The following is a 26592-nucleotide window of genomic DNA, read 5'->3' as shown; positions in this document are numbered from 1 at the left end:
CTTATGATGACGGCGACAACGACCCCAGCGGAAGCCAACAGACACTCCCCCCTCCGCGACAGCCCCCTCACAGCCGCCCCCAGCAGCAACCCACCTCTCCCCTCCTCGGCCGCGACAGCTCTGAGCCTCTGACAGGCGCGGGGCACTTGTCTGTTTACCATCACGGGACGGACGCTCGTAAATTTGTCTACAATCGCGGTGATCATTCTCAGGTGACGAGTGTTGGAGGAGGAGACGGGGAAAGGGAGGGAAGGGAAGGGAGGGATGGAGAGAGAGAGATGAAGGGAGGGTGGGAGAGAAGAGGTGATGGAGGGAGTGTAGTGGTGAAGGAGGGAGGGATGAAAGAAGAAGATAGAGAGAGGTTAGAAGGATATTGATGGGGTTAGGAAGGAAAAGGAAGGAAGGAGAGGGATGGGAAGGGTGAAGGGAGGGAAGGAGAGAGGGATTAAGGGAAGGAGAGAGGGATGAAGGGAAGGGAGGAAGAGATGAAGGCAGAAGGGGAAAGAAAAGTATAAGTAGATAGGGGAAGAGAGGAGTGAAAAATTAGATAAGGATGGTAAGTAAGAAGATGAGAGAAGTCAGATAATAATAGAAGAAAGAGATAGACAAACAGAGAAGAAAAAGGGAGGAAGAAGGAATGAACTTTGGTACCATTACAACTCTGCCAAGAAAGAGGATACGAGTAGACAAAAAAAAAATAGTAGAAAAAAGGGAGACAGGTAGACAGAGAATAAAAAAAGACGAAAAATGGCAGAGCAAACTTTAACAATATAACATCCTCCACTTCCCTCCCTCTGACAAAAGGACCATAAACTCCACCACTACCTGCATTCCACTTGTCATCAACTATACCTTCCCTTCACCTTACCTTACCTTAACCTTCCCTTCCCTTCCCTTCACCTCCCTTACCTCTGACAAAAGGACCATAAACTCCACCATCACCTGCATTCCACCTGTCATCAACTATACCTTCCCTTCACCTTACCTTACCTTAACCTTCCTTTCCCTTCCCTTCACCTCCCTTCCCTCTCTCAACAGGACAACATATTCCACCACCAATAGCATTCAACCTGCCCTTAACTTCCCTTCCCTTCCCTTACCTTACCTTAACCTTCCTTTCCCTTCCCTTCACCTCCCTTACCTCTGACAAAAGGACCACATATTCCACCACCAATAGCATTCCACCTGTCATCAACTATACCTTCCCTTCACCTTACCTTACCTTAACCTTCCCTTCCCTTCCCTTCACCTCCCTTACCTCTGACAAAAGGACCATAAACTCCACCATCACCTGCATTCCACCTGTCATCAACTATACCTTCCCTTCACCTTACCTTACCTTAACCTTCCTTTCCCTTCCCTTCACCTCATCTCCCTTACCTCTCTCAACAGGACAACATATTCCACCACCAATAGCATTCAACCTGCCCTTAACTTCCCTTCCCTTCCCTTACCTTAACTTAACCTTCCCTTCCCTTCCCTTACCTTACCTTAACCTTCCCTTCCCTTCACCTCCCTTCCCTATCTCAACAGGACCACAAATTCCACCACCAATAGCATTCAACCTGCCCTTAACTTCCCTTCCCTTCCCTTACCTTACCTTAACCTTCCTTTCCCTTCACCTCACCTCCCTTCCCTCTCTCAACAGGACCACAAATTCCACCACCAAAAGCATTCCACCTGCCCTTAACTTCCCTTCCCTTCCCTTCCCCTTACCTTACCTTAACCTTGCCTCCCCTTCCCTTCCCTTCACCAGGCCTCACCTTCTGCGCCCTTGTTGACTAGCATCCACCCACACACACGTCAAACATTATTATGACTGGAGGAGGAGGAGGAGGAGGAAGAGGAGGAGGAAGGGAGAAGAAAACGGAGGTAGGCTGACATGAAAACACACTCAGGAAGGGTATAGTCTTTCACCCGTTCATTGTGTAGCAGTAGTAGTAGTAGTAGTAGTAGTAGTAGTAGTAGTAGTAGTAGTAGTAGTAGTAGTAGTGAACCCCAAACCATTACAATCAAGGTATTCCCCCTCCCCCTAATACCACTCCCCTCCCCCCTTCCCTCCCTCCCCCACCTAACCTAACCAAGCACCACCCACCCCATCTCTCTCTCTCTCTCTCTCTCTCTCTCTCTCTCTCTCTCTCTCTCTCTCTCTCACCCACCCTCCCTCTCCCCTCGTTCATCGCCTTTCCCCCTCGCTCACCGGCCTTCCCCCGCCTCGTTCCCTCCCCTCAAGTCAGCAGGGCAGCACGAGGGGAGGCAGACCGTCAAGTGTATCAAGTGTCTGGATAATTCTTGGCTCCGCGTTACTGCTTTCACTTTGGCAGACGAGGGACGTGTGTGCTTGTAGAGGGAGGTGAAGAGAGTGGGAGGGAGTTGTGGTTATGTTATGTTTACTATTTTGAAAACTTACAAAAGGACAGAAGAGGTGAATGCAAAAAGAAAAGACCAATTAACAAAGTAAGCTAAAGTGAAGACAAGAAAACAGAAAAGCAAGGTCAGCCATTGAAGCAAAGAATTAAAAACCAGGAAAATAAACACCTATTTGACAAGGCTTTCGTAGGAGTTCGGGGAGAGATGGGGAGGGGAGGGCGTACTTTGAAAGGTGAACGGATAAGGTCAGGAGGTTCATAGATGTTCTGGTAGAGTAGCAAAGAGAAGGAGAGGTGGTGGCTACTTTGAAACAAGAGGGATGGAATGAAGGAAAGCGTAGGAGAGGGAGTACTTTGAAAGGTGAAGGGATACGGTCAAGAGGTTCAAAGATGTTCTAGTAGAGTATAGCAAAGAGAAGGAGGTGTGCGTTCAAAGGCATGCAACTGAATCAAGGAAGAAAGGAAGGAAGGAAGGAAAGAAGAAAGTAAGAAAGCAAAAATGGAAGACAGGAAGGAAAGAAAAGAGGAGAGAGAAAAGGGATGGAATGATGGAAAGCGAAGGGGAGGGAGGACTTTGAAAATGGAAGAGATATCGAGTCAAAAATCCAAAGATGTCTACAAAGAAAAGGAAGAATGAGGAGACATTGAGAGAGAAATGATAAAAAGAAAAGTATACGGAGAAGGGAAGAGGTAGAGGTTCTTTGCTATAAATATAAGGGAAAAAATAAAGTTAAGAAGTTAAAAGATACCAAGGAGAAAAGGAAACGGAGATTGATGGGGACTTCGAAAGAGTGACAGGTTGAATCAGGACTCAATTCCTAGTATAGCAAAGGAAATCGGTTTAGAAAGACGATATAGGAGTCGAATCAAACCCCAAGTCGTGAGCTTTGAATCTTTATCACGTCGGTTCGGATTCCACTAACTTAGAATCCAAACCTTCCCTCGTTGGCGAAAAGTAAGTTAAGTAAGTAAGGCAGGGCGAGATGGATGAGACAGGGAGAACACGTAAACACTGACAATCTCCCTTCCTTCCTAAACGACCTATCTTTATCTCTGTCCTCCCTGCCGCCTCCCTGTATATTTCCCTGCTAACTTAACCTTCCTCTCTATCCCTCCCTCTCCCTCGCTGCCTCTACTCCCTTGAAAAAAACAGTGTGGTAAAAAAATTGGTTGTGGTTGAAGTATAAATATGGAGGTGAAGGGGGAAGGAGTTTGGGTATATAAGACAAGCGATGAGGAATTGAGATTGAGAAATGTTAAGAGAGAAGGGAAGAATGAATGGAGGTTATGTGTCAAGGGTAGAGGAATGTAAAGAAATGTTAAGAGAGAAGGGAAGAATGAATGGAGGTTATGTGTCAAGGGTAGAGGAATGTAAAGAAATGTTAAGAGAGAAGGGAAGAATTAATGAAGGTTATGTGGCAAGGGTAGAGGAATGTAAAGAAATGTTAAGAGAAGATTATAAAGACTAGAGAATACATGGCAGGGATAGGCACGCAGATGAAAAGGAAAATCAACGACGAAAGTTATTATATGAATTGTGAAGAGAAAGGGATACATAATAGATTACATATGAAAGTTAAGAATATGGGTGAAAGATGAGTCAATGATATGATATGGGGTATGGTCAGGTATGGGAGTTTGGCAATGTGATATCGTGATACTAATGTGATAATATGATAATACAATGTTGATCTTGATAATATAATGGCATTGTATGTAGGGGGAAGGATTTTTGTTCTATATGACTTTATACAAAACAACTTATCTAATTCACCGCAAGACACCTCTCCTCCCGAAACTGAACTCTCTTTTGGCCGCTCATAACTTTCGTCTATGTAGAAACAGCGATTAGCGGTTTTTTATTTTGTTTTCTTACACATTTTTGTTGTTGTTTCTTTAGCTGTAAAAAAAACAAAGTTGAATTATCCCTCCGCTTCCATATACTCCATGCCATCTGGTGACGAAACAGTGCACTAAGTATGAACGGAAATCTGTCTCGTATGTATCGAAGCACCGAACTCAAGGCATTTGAACCATTTGAAGCATACTTTCGTACCCGAGTGAGCGAGTATACAAGTATGAAGGGAGACGGGCAAGGATCTGATAACAAACAAACTCACGCCCCTACAAACGAAAGGAGAAGAAGACTCAAAAAAGAGGGGTGAAGAAGGGGAGAAGGAAGGGGAAAAGGAGGGGGAAAGTAGGGGGGAAAAGGAGAGGGAAAGGAGAGAAAAAAGGAGGGGGAAAGGGGAGAAAAAAGAAAGGGGAGAGGAGGGGAAAACAAAAAAGGCAAGTCTTCCCCCTCCCTCCCCCACCTCCTTCGCCCCCACCTCGTACAGAAAGGCAGAGAAAAGACACAAAGAGAAGGTAAAAGACGAGGAAAAGGAGAGGAAAAGGAGGGGAAAAGGATGAGGAAAGGAGGGGAAAACAAAAGCGCAAGTCTCCCCCCTCCCTCCCCCACCTCCCTCGCCCCCACCTCGTACAGAAAGGCAGAGAAAAGACACAAAGAGAAGGTAAAAGTCGAGGAAAATGAGAGGAATAGGAGAGGAAAAGGAGGAGAGGAAGGGAGGAGAAAACAACAACACAAGCCCTCCTCCCCTACCCCTCTACCCTTACCCTAGTCCCCTCGTCCCCCCCCTTACCCCCCCACCCCCCACCCCGTGATGCATGCTGCGAGGGCGCGTGCAAAAAGAAAGCCAAATAATCACCTACAGAAGGGTTAGGCGGCGCCCCGGTGTCCTGCTCCTGAAGGGACGGCTGGGCTTCGTCAGGGCGTCGCAGGGGGGAGAGGGAGGATCAGCAGAGGACCGCCCCCCTACCCCCTGTACCTCCCACCTGCCCCCCTTCTCTCTTCCCCTACTTGCCTCTACTCCTGACCCTACCCCTCACATGCTCTCCTCTCCTCCCCTTCCCCCTGTTCTGCCCCTCTTCCTCCCTTCCCTCCTGCTTCGCCTCTTCCTCCCTAGTTTTCCCTACATTCTACATTCTTCATTCATCTCTACATCTTACATTCTACACCTCAACATTCTCCTACATACACATTATTCTTCGTAACGTTAAGGGGCTATTACACTGGGCAAATTTTCCGTGGATCTTCAGTCAAACCACGATTTCCGCTGGCGTGGTTCTCATATTTCCGTGGTTTTCTGACGTGTCCACGATCTTCCAAAGCTACGGTAGATTTCACCAAAGGAAGACGGTATTGCTCACCATCATCATCAGCAGCAATAACAAGAAACAAATGAGAACCACGCTAGCGGAAATCGTGGTTTGACTGAAGATCCACGGAGAATTTGCCTAGTATAAAAGCCCTTTTTGTCTTCACTCCTCCCCTTCCCCCCTTCCCACAGACATCACCCTCCCCGCATGAGTGTCTCCCCTCCTCCCCTTCCCACAGACATCACCCTCCCCGCATGAGTGTCTCCCCTCCCCCCTTCCCACAGACATCACCCTCCCCGCATGAGTGTCTCCCCTCCCCCTCCTGCACCCGGCAAGACTTAAATCTCTTCTCCCAACTGCAGTTCTTCTTAATGGCGACGATGTTCAGTAAAGAGAGTTTGATTCACACTTGCCTTGCTCCATATCATTATCCCTCAGTCAGTAAGATGGTGGGGGAACACACACACACACACACACACACACACACACACACACACACACGGGCTCATTCTTACCGACCCATTTGATTCACTTGCTCCACATTTTACCAATCAACCAATCAACCAACCAATCAACCAGCGAGCCAGCCAAAGAGATTAAGGAGGGCAAACAAACATATAAACACACGCGTATATATAAATAGACGATTAAATCACCGTAGATGTCACCCTGAATTAATTGCTTCAAGTTTAGACACATTAACGACGCGTAACGGCCAGGTAGAGAGCGTATCCTGACCGCACATACGTCAACACCCTAAAAAATTACAATATATTACATCACGGTGAATCCCAGCGTGATAATACGATACTTGATTAAACCTTTTCCTTTTTTACAGTGAAGGAAGTAGATTGAGGGCAAAATAAATGAGAGAAAATAAAACAAAAAACTCGTTATTCACTGCTCCTGTGTAAGAGAGTAAAGACGAGTGGTCAAAAGACATGTCAGTTTCAATACAGTTACACGCAGTCATCGGTTATCAGTCATCCTTCTGTCCCGCCCCAACCAAACCGTGACGGATCCTCAATATGTCTCCAACCCAAGAATAAGATATCGAAGACTCACATCGATGCATTTAGCGAACATGACAAGCCTTTAAGCCGAAGCATGAAATAAGAAATCCGATGTCAAAATGGATAATGACTTCCAATTTATATTTCGACAACAGTTTTATAATTTTTTCAACAACCACTTTATCAGTAAGGAGGTAAACAGGAGCTGCAGGAAGGTAAAGTTGGGGGCATACGCCATATCTGCGCGTGGCTGCGGTGCTCATCTCCGTCGCATTGGCCCTTGAGCCTATGGTAGGAAAGAACCCATTTTCCAGGGACGCAGAGCCAGTGTAGCATTTAGGTTACCACAGTTTACCTTCCCCAGGCACCACCATGTACCTTTATGGGGCTATCACACTGGGCAAATTCTCCGTGGATCTTCAGTCAAACCACGATTTCCGCTAGCGTGGTTCTCATTTGTTTCTTGTTGTTGCTGATGATGATGATGGTGAGTAATACCGTCTTCCTTTGGTGAAATCTACCGTAGCTTTGGAAGATCGTGGACACGTCAGAAAACCACGGAAATATGAGAACCACGCCAGGGGAAATCGTGGTTTGACTGAAGGTCCACGGAAAATTTGTCCAGTGTGATAGCCCCTTTATATCAACCAGCCCGCAAAGGAGGAGGAACGGCTGGGTGGACTGCATGCCGACTGCCCGGGCTGAGATTCGAACCTGGGGGCCGCGGATTCAGCCAGTCACGGAGGCGAAAATACCTTAGCACTGAGAACAGATTTAAAAAGATAAACCCTTCCAACCTGCAACACAAGACGTCCCTCAAACACACCCCAAACAGATGGTGCTCAAAGAATACTCTCCCAACCTGCAACACAAGACGTCACTCAAACTCAACCCAAACAGATGGTGCTCAAAGAATACTCTCCCTCCCAACCTGCAACACAAGACGTCACTCAAACACAACCCAAACAGATGGTGCTCAAAGAATACTCTCCCTTCCAACCTGCAACACAAGACGTCACTCAAACACAACCCAAACAGATGGTGCTCAAAGAATACTCTCCCTCCCAACCTGCAACACAAGACGTCCCTCAAACACACCCCAAACAGATGGTGCTCAAAGAATACTCTCCCTTCCAACCTGCAACACAAGACGTCCCTCAAACACACCCCAAACAGATGGTGCTCAAAGAATACTCTCCCTTCCAACCTGCAACACAAGACGTCTCTCAAACACACCCCAAACAGATGGTGCTCAAAGAATACTCTCCCTCCCAACCTGCAACACAAAACGTCCCTCAAACACACCCCAAACAGATGGTGCTCAAAGAATACTCTCCCTCCCAACCTGCAACACAAAACGTCCCTCAAACACACCCCAAACAGATGGTGCTCAAAGAATACTCTCCCTCCCAACCTGCAACACAAGACGTCACTCAAACACAACCCAAACAGATGGTGCTCAAAGAATACTCTCCCAACCTGCAACACAAAACGTCCCTCAAACACAACCCAAACAGATGGTGCTCAAAGAATACTCTCCCAACCTGCAACACAAGACGTCCCTCAAACACACCCCAAACAGATGGTGCTCAAAGAATACTCTCCCTCCCAACCTGCAACACAAGACGTCCCTCAAACACACCCCAAACAGATGGTGCTCAAAGAATACTCTCCCTCCCAACCTGCAACACAAGACGTCACTCAAACACACCCCGAACAGATGTTGCTCCAAGAATACTAATAAATTACCCTCCTCGCCCCATGACGCGCCGTATGAAGTTATGAATCCTTCCTTGTCTTCTCAAGTGGCCGTGTGATGCCGCGCCGCCTCAAAGAGTGACCACATGACCTCAAATACCTGCCTTACGTCTTCCCCCCCTGTCCCCCTCTCCCCTGAGCAGGCCTTGTGTCTTGGGGCCGCGGGGGACCGACTGACCCTGTGGCCCTCATCTGCGCTAGTCGGCCAGGTCCCCCGCGGTGCTGGTGTGAGGCCTGGCCAGGAAGGGAGGGGAGAGGGGGTGTTAGCCACGTGTTTTCCCATGGTGGCTTAGGGACGCTTGGATTGCCTGTCAGAGGATCGAAAGAAGGCTTAGATAACTTATTCCTGGCTTAGGGACTCTTGTTAGCTGATGTTCACTAAGAGGTTCGAAACAAGTCTTCTTTTGTGGCTAAGGGACGTTTGGATTGCCTGTCAGAGGATCGAAAGAAGGCTTAGATAACTTATTCCTGGCTTAGGGACTCTTGTTAGCTGATGTTCACTAAGAGGTTCGAAACAAGTCTTCTTTTGTGGCTTAGGGACGTTTGGATTGCCTGTCAGAGGTTCGATAGAAGGCTTAGATAACTTATTCCTGGCTTAGGGACTTTTGTTTGCTTGTTATGACCACTAAGAGGTTCCAAACAAGTCTTAGATCACTTATTCGTGGCCTAGAGACGCAGACTTGCTTGTTATGTTTACTAATTGCGTCAAAGCAATCCTTAGATCACTTATTCTTGGTTCAATAAAGGTTTGTTAGCGTTTAATTATCTACTGTCCATATTCCCAAACATTTTCGGGCTCCCACACCCACATTTGTTAAGGGTTTCGTTGAGGTCGTTGTTGATATTTTCATGAGTAGTTTTATGAGCCCAGTAGTAGTTCGACGAGGCTCTTGCGCCGTGACTGTAAAAAAGCTCTCATGAGAACCCGACCAATCTGCTTTGTGGCCTTTGAATATATTTGTAATGAGAGCCGAAAGCGTCTGAGGATAAGGCTTTAGATAACTTAAGTGTCTGTTCTTTTACATCCATCTCATTTATCCTTACTTTCACATCCATTTTTTACTTTAACATCCATCTCCTTTCTCCTTACTTTCACATCCATCTTTTACTTTAACATCCATCTCCTCTCTCCCTACTTTCACATCCATCTCCTTTCTCCTTACTTTCACATCCATCTTTTACTTTAACATCCATCTCCTCTCTCCCTACTTTCACATCCATCTCCTTTCTCCTTACTTCTCGCTAACTAGACGCTGAGTGGTGGCTGTGTGTGTTATACGAATACGCTAGACTGTCACCCATCCACGAGCAAGAGGTGTAGGTGACTTATTTTCGGTCTGCACACCTTATGAACACCTGCCATGCCCATTACACACGTCACAACAAAGCGTCGATATTATAGTCTTGGTCTGGAGACGTGTTGAGGGCCGTCACGTTTTGGTTGGGCCGGGACAGAAAGAATGACTGATAACCGATGACTGATGACTGGTTTGGAGACGCTTTGGCTGGTCAGGTTTGCTAAATGTATCGAAATAAGTCTTAGATATCTTATTCTTGGTCTGGAGACGTATTGAGGGCCGTCACGTTTTGGTTGGGCCGGGACAGAAAGAATGACTGATAACCGATGACTGATGACTGGTTTGGAGACGCTTTAAAGGCTTGTCATATTCACTAAATGCATCGATATAAGTCTTAGATATCTTATTCTTGGTCTGGAGACGCATTGAGGGCCGTCACGTTTTGGTTGGGCCGGGACAGAAAGAGTGACTGATGACTGATGACTGATGAATGCTTTGGATGCGCTTTAAATATATTTCAGAGAACCTTTTTTCTTCAAACTATCTATTTACTAACCAATGAATACGTGCCTACGAATTGGTGAGCCCATTCGAAAGAGCGTGGGGGCGGGGAGGGGCCGAAGGATGGGCAAGGACACACACCTCTCCATCTATCTCTCAAATTATCTCTCTATCTGTATATATTAACCGAATCGGCGTCGCGTTCGAGTTGGCAACCCTCAGAACCATTCAAAAAAGCGGGGAGGGGGCGAGAGGGGAGGGGCAAGGACACACACACCACTCTGTCTATCTATCAAATTATCTCTCTATCTGCATATATTTAAATGAATCGGCGTCGCGTACGAGTTGGCGAGCCCTCAGAGGACCATAGTCTCAAACGCTTGGCCGCTCACACACTCACATTTGACAGGGTTTTTAAAGGAGTATTGGGCATTTCCAGAGGTACATTTATGATCCTGGTGGTAGTTTGACCCCTCTTCTGAACCTTAAACGTGAAAAACACCGATGAAAACCCGATTATACTCCATTTTAGCCATTGGGAAGAGCTGACATGGGAGGTGGAAGCGTCTGAGAATAGCGATCAGAACCATTCAAAAAAGCGGGGAGGGGGCGGGGCGGGGGGGGTGGGGGGCAGCAAGGATACCCGCCCCCGCCACCTGTTCGCGGCTGAGTGTTTGGTTGAAGCTCCCCCAAAAGGCCCAACAAGAATGTGAGGCCTTGCGTAACTGTCTCACTAACGGGGGCACCTGCGGGAGAGAGAGAGAGAGAGAGAGAGAGAGAGAGAGAGAGAGAGAGGGGGGGGGAGGGGTTGGGGATGTTGTGAGAGAGAGAGAGAGAGAGAGAGAGAGAGAGAGAGAGAGAGAGAGAGAGAGATTTGGCTATATTTATTGTCGACAGAAGTAGTGTGGAGAGTTGGTAACACTCGTCTCGATTTCTTTCTCTCTCTCGCTCTCTAACCCTCCTCTCTCTCTCTCTCTCTCTCTCTCTCTCTCTCTTTATCTTCTTGCTTTTCTTCCCCTTCTTCTTCTTCTTCATCATTATCATCTTCGAATTCTTTCTCTCTTCCTTTCTTCCTATTCCCCCTCCCCCCCCCTCTCTCTCTCTCTCTCGTTGTGACCGCGTTCCACCTTCAACACTCCGGGACTAATACTGCAATCAATCATCTCTCACTTTAGTCTTTAGGTCCATATTATTAAACGCACCGAGCTCCCTTTATCAGTATTTCTACAGGCCACGGAGAAGATTAACAGGGTATTCATGGGTGAGTTTCCCGTTCAAGATGCAGCGGTCGGGTAAAACTATCAATTGGGTCACGAAAGACTCCACGAAAAGCCCTGCAACTTGTACAAGGCTGTTTTTCATGAGCCACAGAGAAGCCTAACCGGGTGTGTTCATGGGTGAGTTTCCCGTTCTCAAGATGCAGCGGTCGGGTAAAACTATCACTAGGATTACAAAAGAGTCCATGAAAACCCCAGTAACTTCTACGAGAGGCTTTTCAATAAGGCGAACTGAGGTAGCTACTGATATGTTAAGGATTCTAGTAACGTTGTGATAGTAAACAAAAGAGCAACGAGATGCGCACGTGGTCTTCAGGGACACGAGAGAAACAAAAGACAAGCGACGTAAACAACCAAGTGAGGTAAACAAGTAAGCAAGCAACCACAAGTAAGCAAGCAAGATCAAGCTTAAACATTAGTGAAATATATGGATGCTAATAAATAAAGGACAAGAAAGTGTATAAAAAAAGAGGAGGAGGAAGGAGGGAGAAGAAAGTAATGATTTAGGAAGAGGAGAGGGAGGAGGAAGAGGATGAAAATGATGTGAAGGAGAAGAGGAGGAGAAGGAGAAGGAGGAGGAAAATATATTGGGGGAGAAGAGAGAGGGAGGAAGACAGTGTGAGGGAAAAGGGAGAGAGAAAAAGAAGGAACAGAGGGAAGAAGGAAGATGAGAGAGAGAGAGAGAGAGAGAGAGAGAGAGAGAGAGAGAGAGAGAGAGAGAGAGAGAGATCCTTGACATGTTACGTGTGAGAGAAGATTTATAAGAGTCAGCCAAGGATTGAGAACCGGAGGAAAAAAAAAGGAAAGAAAAAAGACATTCAAACCTACTATATTTCTTTGAGAGAGACTTAAAGGCCTTGAAGAACACACATAAATGGAGATATACGACTCTCTCTCTCTCTCTCTCTCTCTCTCTCTCTCTCTCACGGTAAACTGAACTAAAAAAATTCCCTTGTATGTTATTTATGGCGTTTTCAAGTTATTACGCGTAAGAAAGAAGTAGGGATCTCTCTCTCTCTCTCTCTCTCTCTCTCTCTCTCTCTCTCTCTCTCTCTCTGGCTTTCTTCCTCTCCCTCTTCGTTGTCTATTTGTTCTTCCCTTTTTCTTTCTTGTTTTCTCTCCTCTCTTCCTTTCAAGCTTTATATTTCGTCCCCCCCTTCTCTCTCTCTCTCTCTCTCTCTCTCTCTCTCTCTCTCTCTCTCTCGAGTGGGCATACCTAGCACTTGGCCGCCCGAGTTATTGACATTACTTTTCCTTGTCACCGCGGCGTCTGGGGTCTGACGTGTGTGCGTGTGCGTGCGTGCGTGAGTGTGTATATGTGTGTGTGTGTGTGTGTGTGTGTGTGTGTGTGTGTGTGATATGATTCGCTACGATGTTTGGTTTGCTTCGTTAACTTAAGTGTGTAGAAACTTTCATTGTTAATTCGTATGAGATGATTTGATTTTCTTTTGTTTATAGATTTGCATGATGCATTAAGAGATCGTTGTTACAAAAGAATGATGAGTTGAAGGAACAAATAAAAAGACTGGTGGCAATAGGAGGAGGAGGAGGAGGAGGAGGAGGAGGAAGAAGAAGTAAATGATGTAGGAAGAGAAGAGGGAGGAGAAGAGAATAAAAATGAAGTGGAGGAGAGGAGGAGGAGGAGGAGGAGGAGGAGGAGGAAGAAGAAGTAAATGATGTAGGAAGAGAAGAGGGAGGAGAAGAGAATAAAAATGAAGTGGAGGAGAGGAGGAGGAGGAGGAGGAGAAGGTAATGATGTAGGAAGAGAAGAGGAAGAAGAGGAGAAGATAAGGATGTAGGAAAAGAAGGAGGAGGAGGAGAAGAGAGGAAATGATGTAGGAAGAGGAAAGGGAGGAGGAGGAGGAGGGGAGGGAAGGGAAGGAAATTATTTAGGAAGAGACAAGAGAGAAAGGAGGAGGAAGAGGAGGAGGAGGATAAAAAAATAACATAGGAAGAGAAAAAGGAGGAAGAGAGGAGGAGGAAAAGAAGGAAGATACGGAAACTATTCAGGAAGAAAAGAGAGAGAAAGAAAAGAGAACGAAACTAAATAAGAAGAAAAGAGAAAGAAAAGAGAAGGAGAAGGAAGAGGGTACGGAAATGAAGTAGAAAGAGCAGAGAAGAGAGAGGGAGGAGAAGGTGAAGTGGACCCCTAAAATTAATGAGTTGTCGGGAACGGCCGTAAAACCAGGGACGAAAAAGACTTACACGAATTAGATAACATAAGAACATAGAGAGACTGCAGGAGGCCAATTGGACTACACAAGGCACCTCCAGACCTCCCCCCCCCCCCCCCCCACTACCACCCGTCATCCTCGTCCATGGATCTATCAAGTCTACTCTTAAAACAAGCTATGGTCCCTGCACTCACTATGTGATTGCTGAGTCTATTCCATTTCCTTACCACCCTATTACTAAACCAATGCCTGCCTATTTTCCGTCTAAATCTATACTTTCATTACTGCGTGTTCTATCCTGCTGGCTAATTCTCAGTACTTTACTTATATCGCCTTTGTTGTAACCCTTGACCCATTTGAAAACTCCTATCAGATCTCCCCGCACTCTTCGTCTTTCTAGAGAATGTAAGTTGAGATATTTCACCCTATCATGATATGGGAGGATCCTAAGCCCCTGAATCATATTGGTCATCCTCCTCTGAACTGAATCTAGCAAGTTGATGTCCATTCTGTAGTGTGGGCACCAAAACTGGACAGCATAATCTACGTGTGGCCTAACTAGCATATAATGGCCCTCCCCTCCTTTCTGGCCCACGTGTGGCCCGTTCACATGATGGCCCTCCCCAATGTCTATATAGTAACCTTATATTGACATTGGCCCTCCCCTCCTTACTGGCCCAGGGTTGGCCCGTCCACACAGTGACCCTCCAGGGAGATTGAGAGAAAGATATTTAAGAGGTAGCGAGATAGTAGACAAGAACACAGCAGACAGACCAAAGAACGAGAACAGAACGAGAATAGAACGAGAACAGAACGAGACAGATTAAGAGACGAGGGAAATCAAGAGAGATAGAGAAATTATAAGAGCGAGACAGTAGCTATCAGTGGGCGAAGGAGGCTGAGGGCGAATCCGACAACTACCTCAAACCCAACACTCAAATGAAGTTTAGGAGCTTAGATTCATCCTTCCTGCCCCTATGAACTACATCAACGACTAGTGTTTATGTACAGTGATCGATTGCATGCCGTTAATGATGTGAATGTGATCGCTTTTAGCCGGAAACCGTTGAAGACAATGTGCTGGGTAGGGCAATCTAGTAACTTGGGAAGGTGGGCGGGGCTTTTAGCATGGAGAGGAGGGAGACTATAGTAATTCCTATATTAGCTGTTCAATGGCTATTGGAAGACCAACACCTACTTTTCTATGCCTTTCAATGCCTATCCCTATCCCCTATCTAGTGGTGGTGGTAGTAGTAGTAGTAGTACTATATAGTAGTAGTCGTCGTCGTCGTGGAAGTAGTAATAGTAGTAGAATTAGTGGCAACAGCGGCTCCACTTGACGGGAGTCAACGCCACAACGCACTCGCCAAACATGGTAGTAGTAGTAGTAGTAGTTGTAGTAGTAGAAGTAGGTAGTAGTAGTAGTAGTGGTAGTAGCAGTAATGGCAACAGACAAGTGCATCCTACAACTCCCCATCCCACCTGAGACAAAAGTCGCTCGTGACCGTTCAGAGCGGCCCGCTGGGGCAGAATTGCGAGATTGAAGGGTACGGCCGGCCGGCGGCTGGGCCGAGCGTAAAATAAAGCCCCTATTACACGTATCCGGTTTCCTACGGCGCCGTCGGTCGCGACGCTAGCATATGTTCAAACCGGAGCGTGTGATAGCAAATCGGCCGTATGAACGCTCACCCACGGCCGGCCGGATGAACTTTCGCCAGTACTAAAGTTGGCCGTACGGCCACCTTCAAACAGCACGCTAGAGCAATAGCAACGAGATTGTCGTCGAGAGAAGGCATGTCACTCCTCCACCACATCCAGTGCTACACTGACCCACTTGCCACCGGCCGTTCAACTCTAGCCGTAGGCCAGAATTTTCCTACGGCGCCGTAGGCCAGGTTGGCCGTAGGAAACCGGATACGTGTAATAGGTAATAAGTATAGCTCTCCCGCGCGTGGCCAGCGGGGGACAGCGAAACCCCGGGCGGGACGGTACTCAAGAAACAGGTAGCGAGTATGCTAGGGGAAGCAAGGGTTGAGCGAGTCGGCGGCGGACTTGCTCCACAACCCGCTCGAGCTTCCCCGCTCTTAGGGGCCGGAGCGTGTTGCACCCACCAGAGCGACTAATCGTTTGCCAACCTCTCAGACCGGGGCCAGCAAACTTGGGAGGGATTAGTCTCTTGAGTTGCACGCACCGACCTCAACACGCCGTTGAACTGTATCCTAGTTCAAGCACCCTCCCGTGGGCTAAGACTCGGCATCGCTCACTTCCACCTGGCAATCCTCATTCAGGTTGATGTTGACAGCCTTGTCTTGCCCGTCCCTCTCTTTCATGAGAAGCTTCTTGACATCAGCTGCGGCTCCTCGTGGCGGCCGGCGCACGGTCTTACCGTGTTTGCCAATGCGATCAGCCCTCAATGCAGCGACCTCTCTCTCTCTAGGCGATGGTTACCGCACTCTGCGTGTGATAACGCATCCCGAGGGTGACGCCGCACGCAATGTCGTCGGTTAGAACCCTATCTATTGTTAAGGGGCGCGGCGTCGCTGACCAGAGCTGTCCGACGCTGAGCGATCTCCTTGACGGTGTGAACCGCACGCAATGTCGTCGGTTAGAACCTTAAAAGAAGGCGCACGGGTGACGTGGCCGGCAGAGTTTCGAGCCCACGCATCATCCTCCGTCTCTTCTTAGTTAAACAAGGGACGCAGCGTCGCTGACCAGAGCTGTCCGACGCTGAGCGATCTCCTTGACGGTGTGAACCGCACGCAATGTCGTCGGTTAGAACCTTAAAAGAAGGCGCGCGGGTGACGTGGCCGGCAGAGTTTCGAGCCCACGCATCATCCGCCGTCTCTTAGTTAAACAGGGGACGCGGCGTCGCTGAACAGAGCTGTCCGACGCTGAGCGATCTCCTTGACGGTGTGAATAGCCTACTGACGCAGCTTCTATCGAGCGGTCGGTTGTGTCCAAAAAGTGTTTTGAGTGCGAGTGACGTGGGGGCAGTCTCTCCTCTCTACTGAAAAGGGGCGCGGCGTCGCTGACCGGAGCTGTCCGACGCTGAGCGATCTCCTCTACCCTACGGCTAAGCGAGCGTGCGGCACGCCTCTACTCCTGATGGTGTAGGGGTTGTGCTCGTTCGCCGCTTGGCCTCCAGCTAACGGCATAGCTACCTGGTTGATCCTGCCAGTAGTCATATGCTTGTCAAAGATTAAGCCATGCATGTCTAAGTACAACTCGATTTAAGGCAAAACCGCGAATGGCTCATTAAATCAGCTATGATTCATTGGATCTGTACCCACACAGATGGATAAATGTGGTAGTTCTAGAGGTAATACATGCACCACATCTAAGGAAGGCAACAGGCACGCAAATTACCCACTCCCGGCACGGAGAGGTACTGACGAAAAATAACGATGCGAGACTGACTCATTGGAGGCCTCGCAATCGGAATGAATACACTTTAATAAAACCTATAACGAGGATCTCTTGGAGTGCAAGTCTGGTGCCAGCAGCCGCGGTAATTCCTCCAGCTCCAATAACTCCAATCCTCCAAACAGATATCGCCCTAGTTCTAACCCTAAACGATGCTGACCAGCGATCCGCCGGCGTTATTCCCATGACCCGGCGGGCAGCTTCCGGGAAGCCAAAATCTTTGGGTTCCTGGGGAAGTATGGTTGTAAAGCTGAAACTTGACGGAATTGACGGAAGGGCACCACCAGGAGTGGAGCCTGTAGCATAATTTGACTTAACACGGGGAAACTCACCAGGCCCTGACACCGGAAGGATTGACAGATTGAGAGCTCTTTCTTGAATCGGTGGATGGTAGTGCATGGCCGTTCTTAGTTGGTGGAGTGATTCGTCTGGTTAATTCCGATAACGAACGAGACTCCAGCCTACTAACTAGTCAACATATCTCCAGCAATTGCTGTCCAGTTTGCAACTTCTTAGAGGGATAAGCGGCAACTTCAGCCGCACGAGGTTGAGCAATAACAGGTCTGTGATGCAAACTAGGCTGGAGATTCCGTCACGCAACCCGCTGGCGGCATTTCCACACGAGCCTAATCTGGCGCTACAGAAGCGTGTGCCGTGATGATGAAAAACAAATCTCACTGTTGCAGCAGGACGGAGATACGTTGTTGGGAACTATAAGACGGCATCGCTTACTTCCACCTGGCACTCCTCATTCTCAGGTTGATGTTGACAGCCTTGTCTTGCCCGCACAATCCCTTTCTTTCATGAGAAGCTTCTGGGTGCTGCGGCTCCTCGTGGCGGCGCACGGTCTTACCGTGTTTGCCAATGCGATCAGCCAATCAGCGACCCCTTTCTCTCCAGGTGATGGTTACTCCACTCTACCTACGGTCAGGGAGTTGTTGGCGGCAGAGTAGCATCCTCACTGCGATTCGTTAAGACTACTCCCTAACAGGCTGGAGGTTTCGTCACGCAACCTGATGACGGAATCCTCCGACTACGAGCCTTAAATTTGTTGCTTGTCCGCGGAGATCACTCCTCCGACCGACGAGGGGGTGCCTCGCTTCCTCATACGGTGGTGGGGTGATCCAGCGTCATTTTAGCAAGTCGTGTGCTTGCTGCTAAGACAAGCTGGATATGTTCCCTACAAGTGATTGGAGAATTTTCCTGACTTTTGGAATTGTACAAGTCGAGGAGATACTGCTGGCTCTTCATACGACATACAATTTGTAGTGTGGCGGGTAAACTTTACCTCTTAAACGCTGGACGAGACCCTCAGTCCGTCATCATGTCCTTCCTGGCCTACGTTTGGCCCGTCCACATGATGGCCCTCCCCTCCTTCCTGGCTCACGTGTGGCACGTCCACATGATGGCCCTCCCCTCCTTTCTGGCTCACGTGTGGCACGTCCACACACTGGCCATCCCTTCCCTATTAGCCCACGCTTGGCCCACGGACAGTGTCCTTTGATCCTGCCTCTTCCTGTCCCCTAATCTTATTCCCTTCTGGTCCTCTTCCACTCAGTTCCCGCTCTTCCCTTTCCTCCTCCTTCTCCTCTTCCTGCTCCACTTCGGGCCGTGTCAAGAGGGTATTCGATTCAAAGTCATTCGACAATGCTCTGAAGAAAGACCGTTGAAAAGGAGGAAAGCCGAATGAGGTGACGATGATGATGGTGATGATGGTATAGGCCGCTGTTATCTTTCGTATTATTAGCGTTATCTATCATGATCATTGTTATTCCCTACCGCCATCATTAATGATAATAATAATAATAATAATAATAATAATAATAATAATAATAATAATAATAATAATAATAATAATAATAATAATAATAATAATACAATTGCTACTACTGCGGCAGCTGCGTTATTAGAATGAGCGGCAGTAGTAGAAGTAGTAGTAGTAGTCGTAGTAAGTAGAAATAGTACAATCTCTACCTTTATCTTATCAGTACTTAATAGTGTACCTAAGTATATAGTCTTTTCACAACAAACTCATCATAAAAATCTCTTGCACCGTGTCATCCTCTTTTGGTTTTTGTGAAGAGCTTTATCATTTCAGTATATTAAGTTTTTACCACGAATAGCTATACTGATCTTACCACCACCATCACCCTCACTACTACTACTACTACTACTACTACTACTACTACTTATGCACGTAAAAATAGATAAGAAAGCTGAGTGATGGGAATGGCCTTGAAGACACATTTCTTTCTTCTCCTCTACGTCAAGAAGGATGAAGGAGAGTCTTAAAAACATGGAATTGGTCTCAAATGGCGCGCAATTCATTTCTCTGTCTATCTATCTATCTATCTATCTATCTCTCTATCCCGAAATTGACCTCTCTTTTGGCCACTTTTAATTTGGCTTGTGGTGGGAGCGGTGAGTAGCGGGCTTTTTTTTCCTATACTCTTTTTGTTGCCCTTGAGCCGTCTCCTTTACTGTAAAAAAAAATCTATCTATCTGCCTATCTATCTATCTATCTATCTATCTATCTGTCTGTCTCTTAATCTATCTCTGTTGCTGCCAAACGAGACCCAGAAGATGTTGGAAAGAGGTTAGCTACTGTTTTTTGTTTGTTTGTTTGTTTGTTTGTTTTTTGTAAAGGTATATTTCACCTGAGGATTTGGGAGAATAAATAAATACCTGTCCCTTATCTCTATATATATTTCGTCTTGCTTCCTTTGCTTATCCACTTATTTCCTTGTTTATTTTGTTTACTTGTATTGGCTTACTTTTTTTTCGTTTTGTTTATCTTTATTTAATTGTTGACTTATTCATTTTACTTATTTTTCCCTATTTTTCCCTATCTTTATTTTATTTTATTATTCATTTTGGTCATCTTACTTCTATGTGTGTTTCTCTGTGATGCAACTGAGTGAGAAAGGGTTAAGAATTTATGTTGTATTTATGTTTTTGTTACTGAAGAAAATAACAAACTGACAATATTTGTACGATAGTTTTTTTCTAGTTCGTGATCACATGGTTCATTGTTGTTGTTATTGTTTTTGTTACTGAATAGAATAACAAACTCTCTTTACATTCGTACGTTATATATCTGTTCAGTATACGTTATCTACCTAATTGCTAAAGACTTCGCTATGTATACCTCAACTAGCCAATCCCTTCCTTCGCATCCTCCTCTTCTTCCTCATCCTCATCCCAAAACGCCTTCAAACCACTTCTCTTCCTGCCTTTCCTCCTCCCCCTCCTTCAACGCGTGCCTCTCTCCTTCCCTCGTCTCTTGTCACTCACTCACTCCTCGCGGATGCTAACGACATGCCTCAGCTCTTGATCCAAACGAGGTATTCCGCGACGAACGTGGATGGAAGCTGCCTCGATCTGTCACCGGCGCATAAGGGAGGAAGAGGAGGCGCAAGATGTAACGAGATTTGAGTCCATATTCTCAAAGTCTTCGAGGCCTCACTGATTCTATGTTTAAAGGCTTGTAGGAGTTGTAGCGGGATTTCCATGGGTGGTTTCATGAGCCTAGTGGTAGTCAGAGGTTTCTACACTCCCAAGAGCCCGGTAAGTCTTGTATGTGGTCTTAATTAAGAAAGTACTCGTAGCAATGCAACCCTCAGAGCATCAGAATCAAAATCATCCACCCCTTGTATCGCTTTGGCAGTCATCCATCACCTAAACCCCCATCATCCACCCACAAACCCTCGACCTCCAACCACTAAACACCCATGCCATCCACCTATTAGTTACCACTCATCCACCTACCAAACAGCGGCCATACACTCACTATACACCCATCATTCACATACACAAGCAACCAGTCATGATGGATCGTTGAAGGGATAGCAGGTTTTTGTCACCTATTGTTACTTGTCTGCCAGTGTTCTCTTCCTTATACGATTCTCTTTTGTTTTCAGTGCTAATGGTCCGCTTCCTCATCTCCAAGACTCCAACCCCCAGAAGGAACAGAACCAAGACCATTCATTCGTTGCCACAAGCCCCCTCTACCTTCTACAAGCATTGGCAGCGGTTTCAAGATGGTGGGGTATCAGTAAACATGTGGACGGCGTTGTACCCTCCCCCGCCGCCCTATACCCGATGCCCTGGCCAGCTATACTCAAACCTAACCCATCTCACATACTCAGTGGATGAACAGAATAGCGACGACCCAGGAGGCAGTCAGTCCAATCACACCAAGAATGCGAGGGATGGACAGATGCCAGGTTACGCCATTAGCTTCAAAGGCACACATACCCACTTATTGCTGACCCATTAACCCAAGGGAAGCAATTGGGTCCATACTCTTATATCGGGCTCCCATCACGACTGTTTTATAAGACCACAGAGAGGATTAACCGGGTGTTCATGGGTGATTTTCGAGTTCAAGGAGAAGGCGTGGAAAACTATCACCAGCATTGCAAAACAGACCATGAAAAGCCCAGTTCTACTTCTACGAGGGTTTTTCATAAGGCCACAGAGAAGAGTAACCCGATTTCCAAGGATGATTTTCTCGTTCAAGGTCCAGTTCTCGTGTAAAACAATCACCCAACAACTTCTACGAGGCTGTTCTTTTTAGGCCACGGGGAAAATTACCCGGGTTTACATGTATGACTTTCCGGTTTAATAGATGTTAATAAAGAAGTGTGGCTGGAACGAACGCACGAGGAAGAGGGAGAAGATATGATAGAAAAAGAAACCTGTGTGAAAATATATAGAAAAGGAAACCGACGAAGGGAATGCACAATGAGGAAGAGAAAGGAGAAAACATGATCAGGGGAAATACAAAATGAGGAAAAGGTTAACCCGTCCGCTGCGATTGGCACGTATTTTGCCTTCACTGGTAGCCTGGTAACATAATATAGTCCCATGTCTTTCTGTGCCTCTGTGGTGGATAGTGGAGTGTTTCCCATGTGGTATTGGTATGCTGAATTTCCCCTCCCAAGCTGCATGACTTTATATTTTTCTTCATTGAATTATAGCAGCCACTTTTCGTTCCATTCCTGTAGCTTGGCGAGGTCTTCTTGTAGGAAATACGCAGAAGTCGTGTAAAAATATCACCAGCATCGCAAAACCGTGAAAACCCAAACAACTTCTACGAGAGGCTTCCATACAGGCTCATATACTGAAGTGCCGTTACGTTGAAGAATATGGACCATGGCAGCTCTCTTGTGTTCCCGTTCATTGCTTGTTTTGGCTGACCCTGTGAGGTTTTCTATGCCTCAAGAGGGGACATTGAGTTTCCTTGGGTCTGTCCTAATCGAGGGTCGTAAATGAAAGCGTGTGGTTCCTTGCTGACATCTCGAGGCTGGGTGGGTGGGATGGGTGGGATGGCAGGAGGGGTAGAGGGGGGATTGGTTGGCAGGGTTTAGGTGGTGGTGGTGGTGGTGGGTGTCGACGTAGTGAAAGGTTCTATCAGTGGTTTACTCGGATTGGTGGTAGTGATGGTGGTGGTAATGGGCAGGAGTGCGTTCCAAGACATGCAATTTAGTGGATGAAGGAAGGAAGGATGGAAGGATGGAAGAAAGGAAGGAAGGAAGGAAAGAAGGAAGGAAGGAAGAAAGGAAAAAAAGGAAGATAGAAAGGAAGGAAAAGAAGGAATAGATGGATAGGTAAATAAGCTACGAAGTGTGATTCTTGGAAACACACACACATAGATCGAGAGAGAAAAATAAAGACAAAAAGGAAGGAAGGAAGGGTAGGAAAAAAGGAAGGAAGGAAGAAAGGAAAAAAAGGAAGATAGAAAGGAAGGAAAAGAAGGAATAGATAGATAGGTAAATAGACTACGAAATGTGAATCTTGAAAAGACACACACACACATAGAGAGAAAAAAATATAAAGAAGAAAGGAAAGAAAAAAGAAAGATAGGAAGGCAGGAAGGGTAGGAAAGAAGGAAGGAAGGAAAGAAAGAAGAAAGGAAGGAAGGAAGGAAATAAAGGCCATAGGAAAGAAGGAAGGAAGGAAAGAATAGACACAGATAAAAAGTAGATAAAGAGTTACTGAATCTTAAACAAACACATTATTTTACAGCAAAGGGGGGCAGCTCAAGGGCATGAAAACAAAAACATCAACAGCAGAAAAAAAGAGAGAGAGGCCAAAACGGAGGTCAGTTCTGGGTGGAGAGGTGACTTGATGCTCTCCCCTTACAAGAGTTCAAGTCGTAGGCAGGACATAGATGGATATATTAAGGAGAAGGACGAGGAGGAGGAGGAGGAGGAGGAGGAGTTAGAGGTGAAGAGTTAATAATAATAAACACGTAGCAGGAGAGGAAAATAATGGAGGAGGTGGAGGAGGAAAAAAAGAAAAACAAATACAAATAAAGAAAGAAAAAAATATGTGACTGAAGAAGAGGAGGAGGAAAAGGAGACGAAGAAAAGAAGAAAAAGAAAATAAAAAATAAACACGAAAAAAATAGAGAAGAAGTAGAAGAAAAAGAAAAAGAAAAGGAAGAAAAAAAGAAAAAGAAGAAAAGAAGAAAAAGAAGAAGAACAAGAACAAGAAGAAGAAAGGAGTCAAGAGAAAGAATAAAAAACAAAATATTAATCAGTCTCTTACCTGCCTGGTGGTCGTACTCTCCAATGTATCTCTTGGTGAGGAAGCGGACGATTAGCGCTGAAAAAACAAAAGAGCATCGTTTATAAGGAAGAGAACATTGGCAGAGCAGTAACAATAGATGACAAAAACATGATATCCCTACAACGATCTATCATTGACTACGTGATGGGAGAGGAGAATCTAATCCTATATAACAATAAGCAATATAAACCTACTACAAAAATAAGTAACAGAAACAGATAACATAAATGATATAAATATAACGTAATATAAACATAGGTATGACTTCAGTAAGCAATATAAATAAGTATTCCAATAGTATATATGTTTACAAAAGTCCTCCCTTCTCCTTTGTTGTTTTACTTGCAACAATAAACTATCAATCAATCAATCAATCAAGATATCGATTCTATGTTGCTGTAACCACCACCACCACCACTACTACTACTACTACTACTACTACCACTACCACAGTATTCACAACCACCACCATGACCACGAATACAATCACCATCATCACCACCACCACCACCGCCACCCCCCTTGCCACTGTCTGTCTGTCTGTCACGTGATGTCTGTTTGTCGCCGTCCGTCCGTGATCATAATGGGAGAGATTCACCACGTGGCACATCTCCATTTTCTCCTCCCTCCTCTTCCTCCTTCTTCTCCTCTCCCCTTCTTCTTTTGCCTCCCCCATTATCTTTGCCTGCTTCTGTCTTTTCCTCTTCCTCTTCCTCCTCCTCGTTCCTTCACGATGTTTTGCTTCCTTCTTTTCTTCCTGGTTCTTCTCTCCTTTCGTCTGCTTTATTTTTCTTCATCCTCATTCTCTCCTCCCCATCTACCCTCCTTTCTTCTTTTTTTCAATCTACTCTTTTTCCTCTTCCTTCCTCTTCTATTTCTTTCCTACTTTTCCTCCTCCTCCTCCTCCTCCTCCGTTATCTCTTTCCCCCTATGCATCTTCTTCCTGTTGACTACATCTCTCTCCTCCCTCTTCTTCCTCCTTCCTCTTCCTCCTCCTCTTTCTCCTTCTTCTCACTTCGTCTGCTTTCCCCATATATTTCCTTCTCCTCCTCATCCTCCTCTTCACCTCTCCTCCTCCTCCCCCTCCTCCTCTTCCTCCTCCTCCTCCTCACTTCATCTCCTCATCCATAAACGGAGAACTATTTGTGTGTCTGGCGGTGTTACTGCTCTCTCTCTCTCTCTCTCTCTCTCTCTCTCTCTCTCTCTCTCTCTCTCTCTCTCTTTTCACCCTCTTTCTCTTCCTTCTGGTTCTTCTCTTTCCATCTTCCTCAGTTTTCTTCTTCTTTTCCCCTTTCTCCTTCTTCCTCCTCCTCTTTACTCCTCTTCATCTACCCTTTCTTCTACTTTTCCTATTGCTTCTGTTCCATCTTTCTCCTTTTCCTCCTCCTCCTCTCTCTCCATATTCTCTTATTCCTCTTCCTACTCCTTCATTCCATTTCCCCTTCCCTCTTTACTTCATCCCCTCCTCATGTCCCCCCACCCCCCTCTCCCTCTCTCTCTCCCTCTCTCTCTCTCTCTCTGGGCAACACTCACCGCTCTTGCCGACCCCCGGAGCCCCCAGCACGGCGATCTTGACTTCGGAGAGGGAGGACTTCTTGCGTCTGATGCCCCGAATAGCGTTGCTCGTCATGCCTGGTGGAGGGGAAGAGAGGATGAGAGACGGACAGATAGATAGATAGATAGAAAGAAAGAAAGATAGATAGATAGATAGAAAGATAGATAGAAAGAAAGAAAGAAAGAAAGAAAGAAAGAAAGAAAGAAAGATAGATAGATAGATAGACAAACAGTTAAGAAAGTAATCTCATGAAAGCAAAAGCAGATAAATACACAGTTAAACAAATAGACAGATAATTATATTTAGACAAGACATATGAAAAGAGTTATTGGCGGAAGTAATAATAATTATCAAACAAAAGAAGAAATATTTATACACACAAAATAAAATAGAGGTATGGGGTGTGTGGATCATATAGTGTGTGTGTGTGTGTGTGTGTGTGTGTGTGTGTGTGTGTGTCATATGGGAAAGCAAAAGAAGGCGCTTGTAGTATTTTTATATTTGGAAAAGGCGTACTCTTTCGACTCTCACAACAGATAACTCCGAAGGCCACAAAAAGGAGATTAATCGGGTTCTCGAGAGTTTGTTTTCACGTGCATAGTGTAGAAGCCTTGTTAAACTATCACCAGGCTCATAAAACTACCCATCACAGAGGTGGTAGTTCTCTCATTGTCCCTTCTCCTCTCCCCTTCTCTTCTCCTCTTCAGTTTAAATTCCTCTTCCTCTTCCTTGCTTTCTCTCGCTTCCCAGTCTAATTTTCTCTATTCCATCCTTCTCTCTATTTCCGCAAATTATTTTCTGTCGCAACTAAAGCAACGAAACGAAAGCCTTAACAATTGTGGATGTATAAGCTCCGAAAACATGGACTTGAGAGTATAAGGGTTTGAGGCACAGAGTGGAGGAAGGGTTGAAGGTGTTTCATACCTTATGTGCTGCATGGAGAGGTGGGAGGAAGGGAGAGGGAGGGGGGTAATGGGAGTGTCAGGTGTGTAAAATTTTGGCCCACTTAATATAGTCTTTTTTTACAGGAGAAACACATAGTGAACTTCATTTTTTTCTTTTGATCTCCTTTCGTTACTGTTAAAAAGAAATGAGGATAGGAAATGACCGAAACCAGGAAGAAAAAAAGGAAAAGAAAGAAGAGGAAGAAAAAAATAGAAGAAGAAGAAAAGAGAAGAAGAGAAAAAAAGAGAGAAAGTGAAAGAAGAGAAATACAAAAGAGTAACACAACGAGAGAGAGAGAGAGAGAGAGAGAGAGAGAGAGAGAGAGAGAGAGAGAGAGAGAGAGAGAGAGAGACCCCAAAATAGAAGACATTCATTCTACGTTGGGTCGCTGTCTGTGTCTCCCTGCTGTTAGAACTGTCAAGCGAGCTCCCAAGTATCGCTAAGAGGCTCAGTCCACCCCAGTCCACTACCCCAAGTCCACCCCAGTTCTTTCCCCAGTCCTCCCACTACCCTTTCCCTTGGCCAAGCTGGGAAGGGGGGCGAG

General features: G+C 46.1%; 1 protein-coding gene across 2 annotated transcripts in view; it reads right to left on the bottom strand.

Moving 5' to 3' along the window:
* Window positions 1-26592, bottom strand: part of LOC127007115 (ras-related and estrogen-regulated growth inhibitor-like) — a 60799-nt gene that overhangs the window by 30891 nt on the left and 3316 nt on the right. The window contains exons 2-3 of one of the 2 annotated variants that reach the window (XM_050877784.1): window positions 25082-25180; window positions 23528-23584 (exon numbers count right to left, since the gene is read on the bottom strand). In XM_050877784.1, the coding sequence (XP_050733741.1) occupies window positions 23528-23584; window positions 25082-25178 (154 nt within the window). In that variant the 5' untranslated portion in view covers window positions 25179-25180. Of the gene's footprint in view, window positions 1-1763; window positions 1804-23527; window positions 23585-25081; window positions 25181-26592 lie in introns of those variants that run through there. The other variant, XM_050877928.1, reaches the window with a different exon arrangement.

The sequence above is a fragment of the Eriocheir sinensis genome, chromosome 1 (assembly GCF_024679095.1).
Source record: "Eriocheir sinensis breed Jianghai 21 chromosome 1, ASM2467909v1, whole genome shotgun sequence".
Lineage (NCBI taxonomy): Eukaryota > Metazoa > Arthropoda > Malacostraca > Decapoda > Varunidae > Eriocheir > Eriocheir sinensis.
Note: the sequence above shows the minus strand (reverse complement) of the source record. Positions and strands in the feature narration are given on the sequence as shown.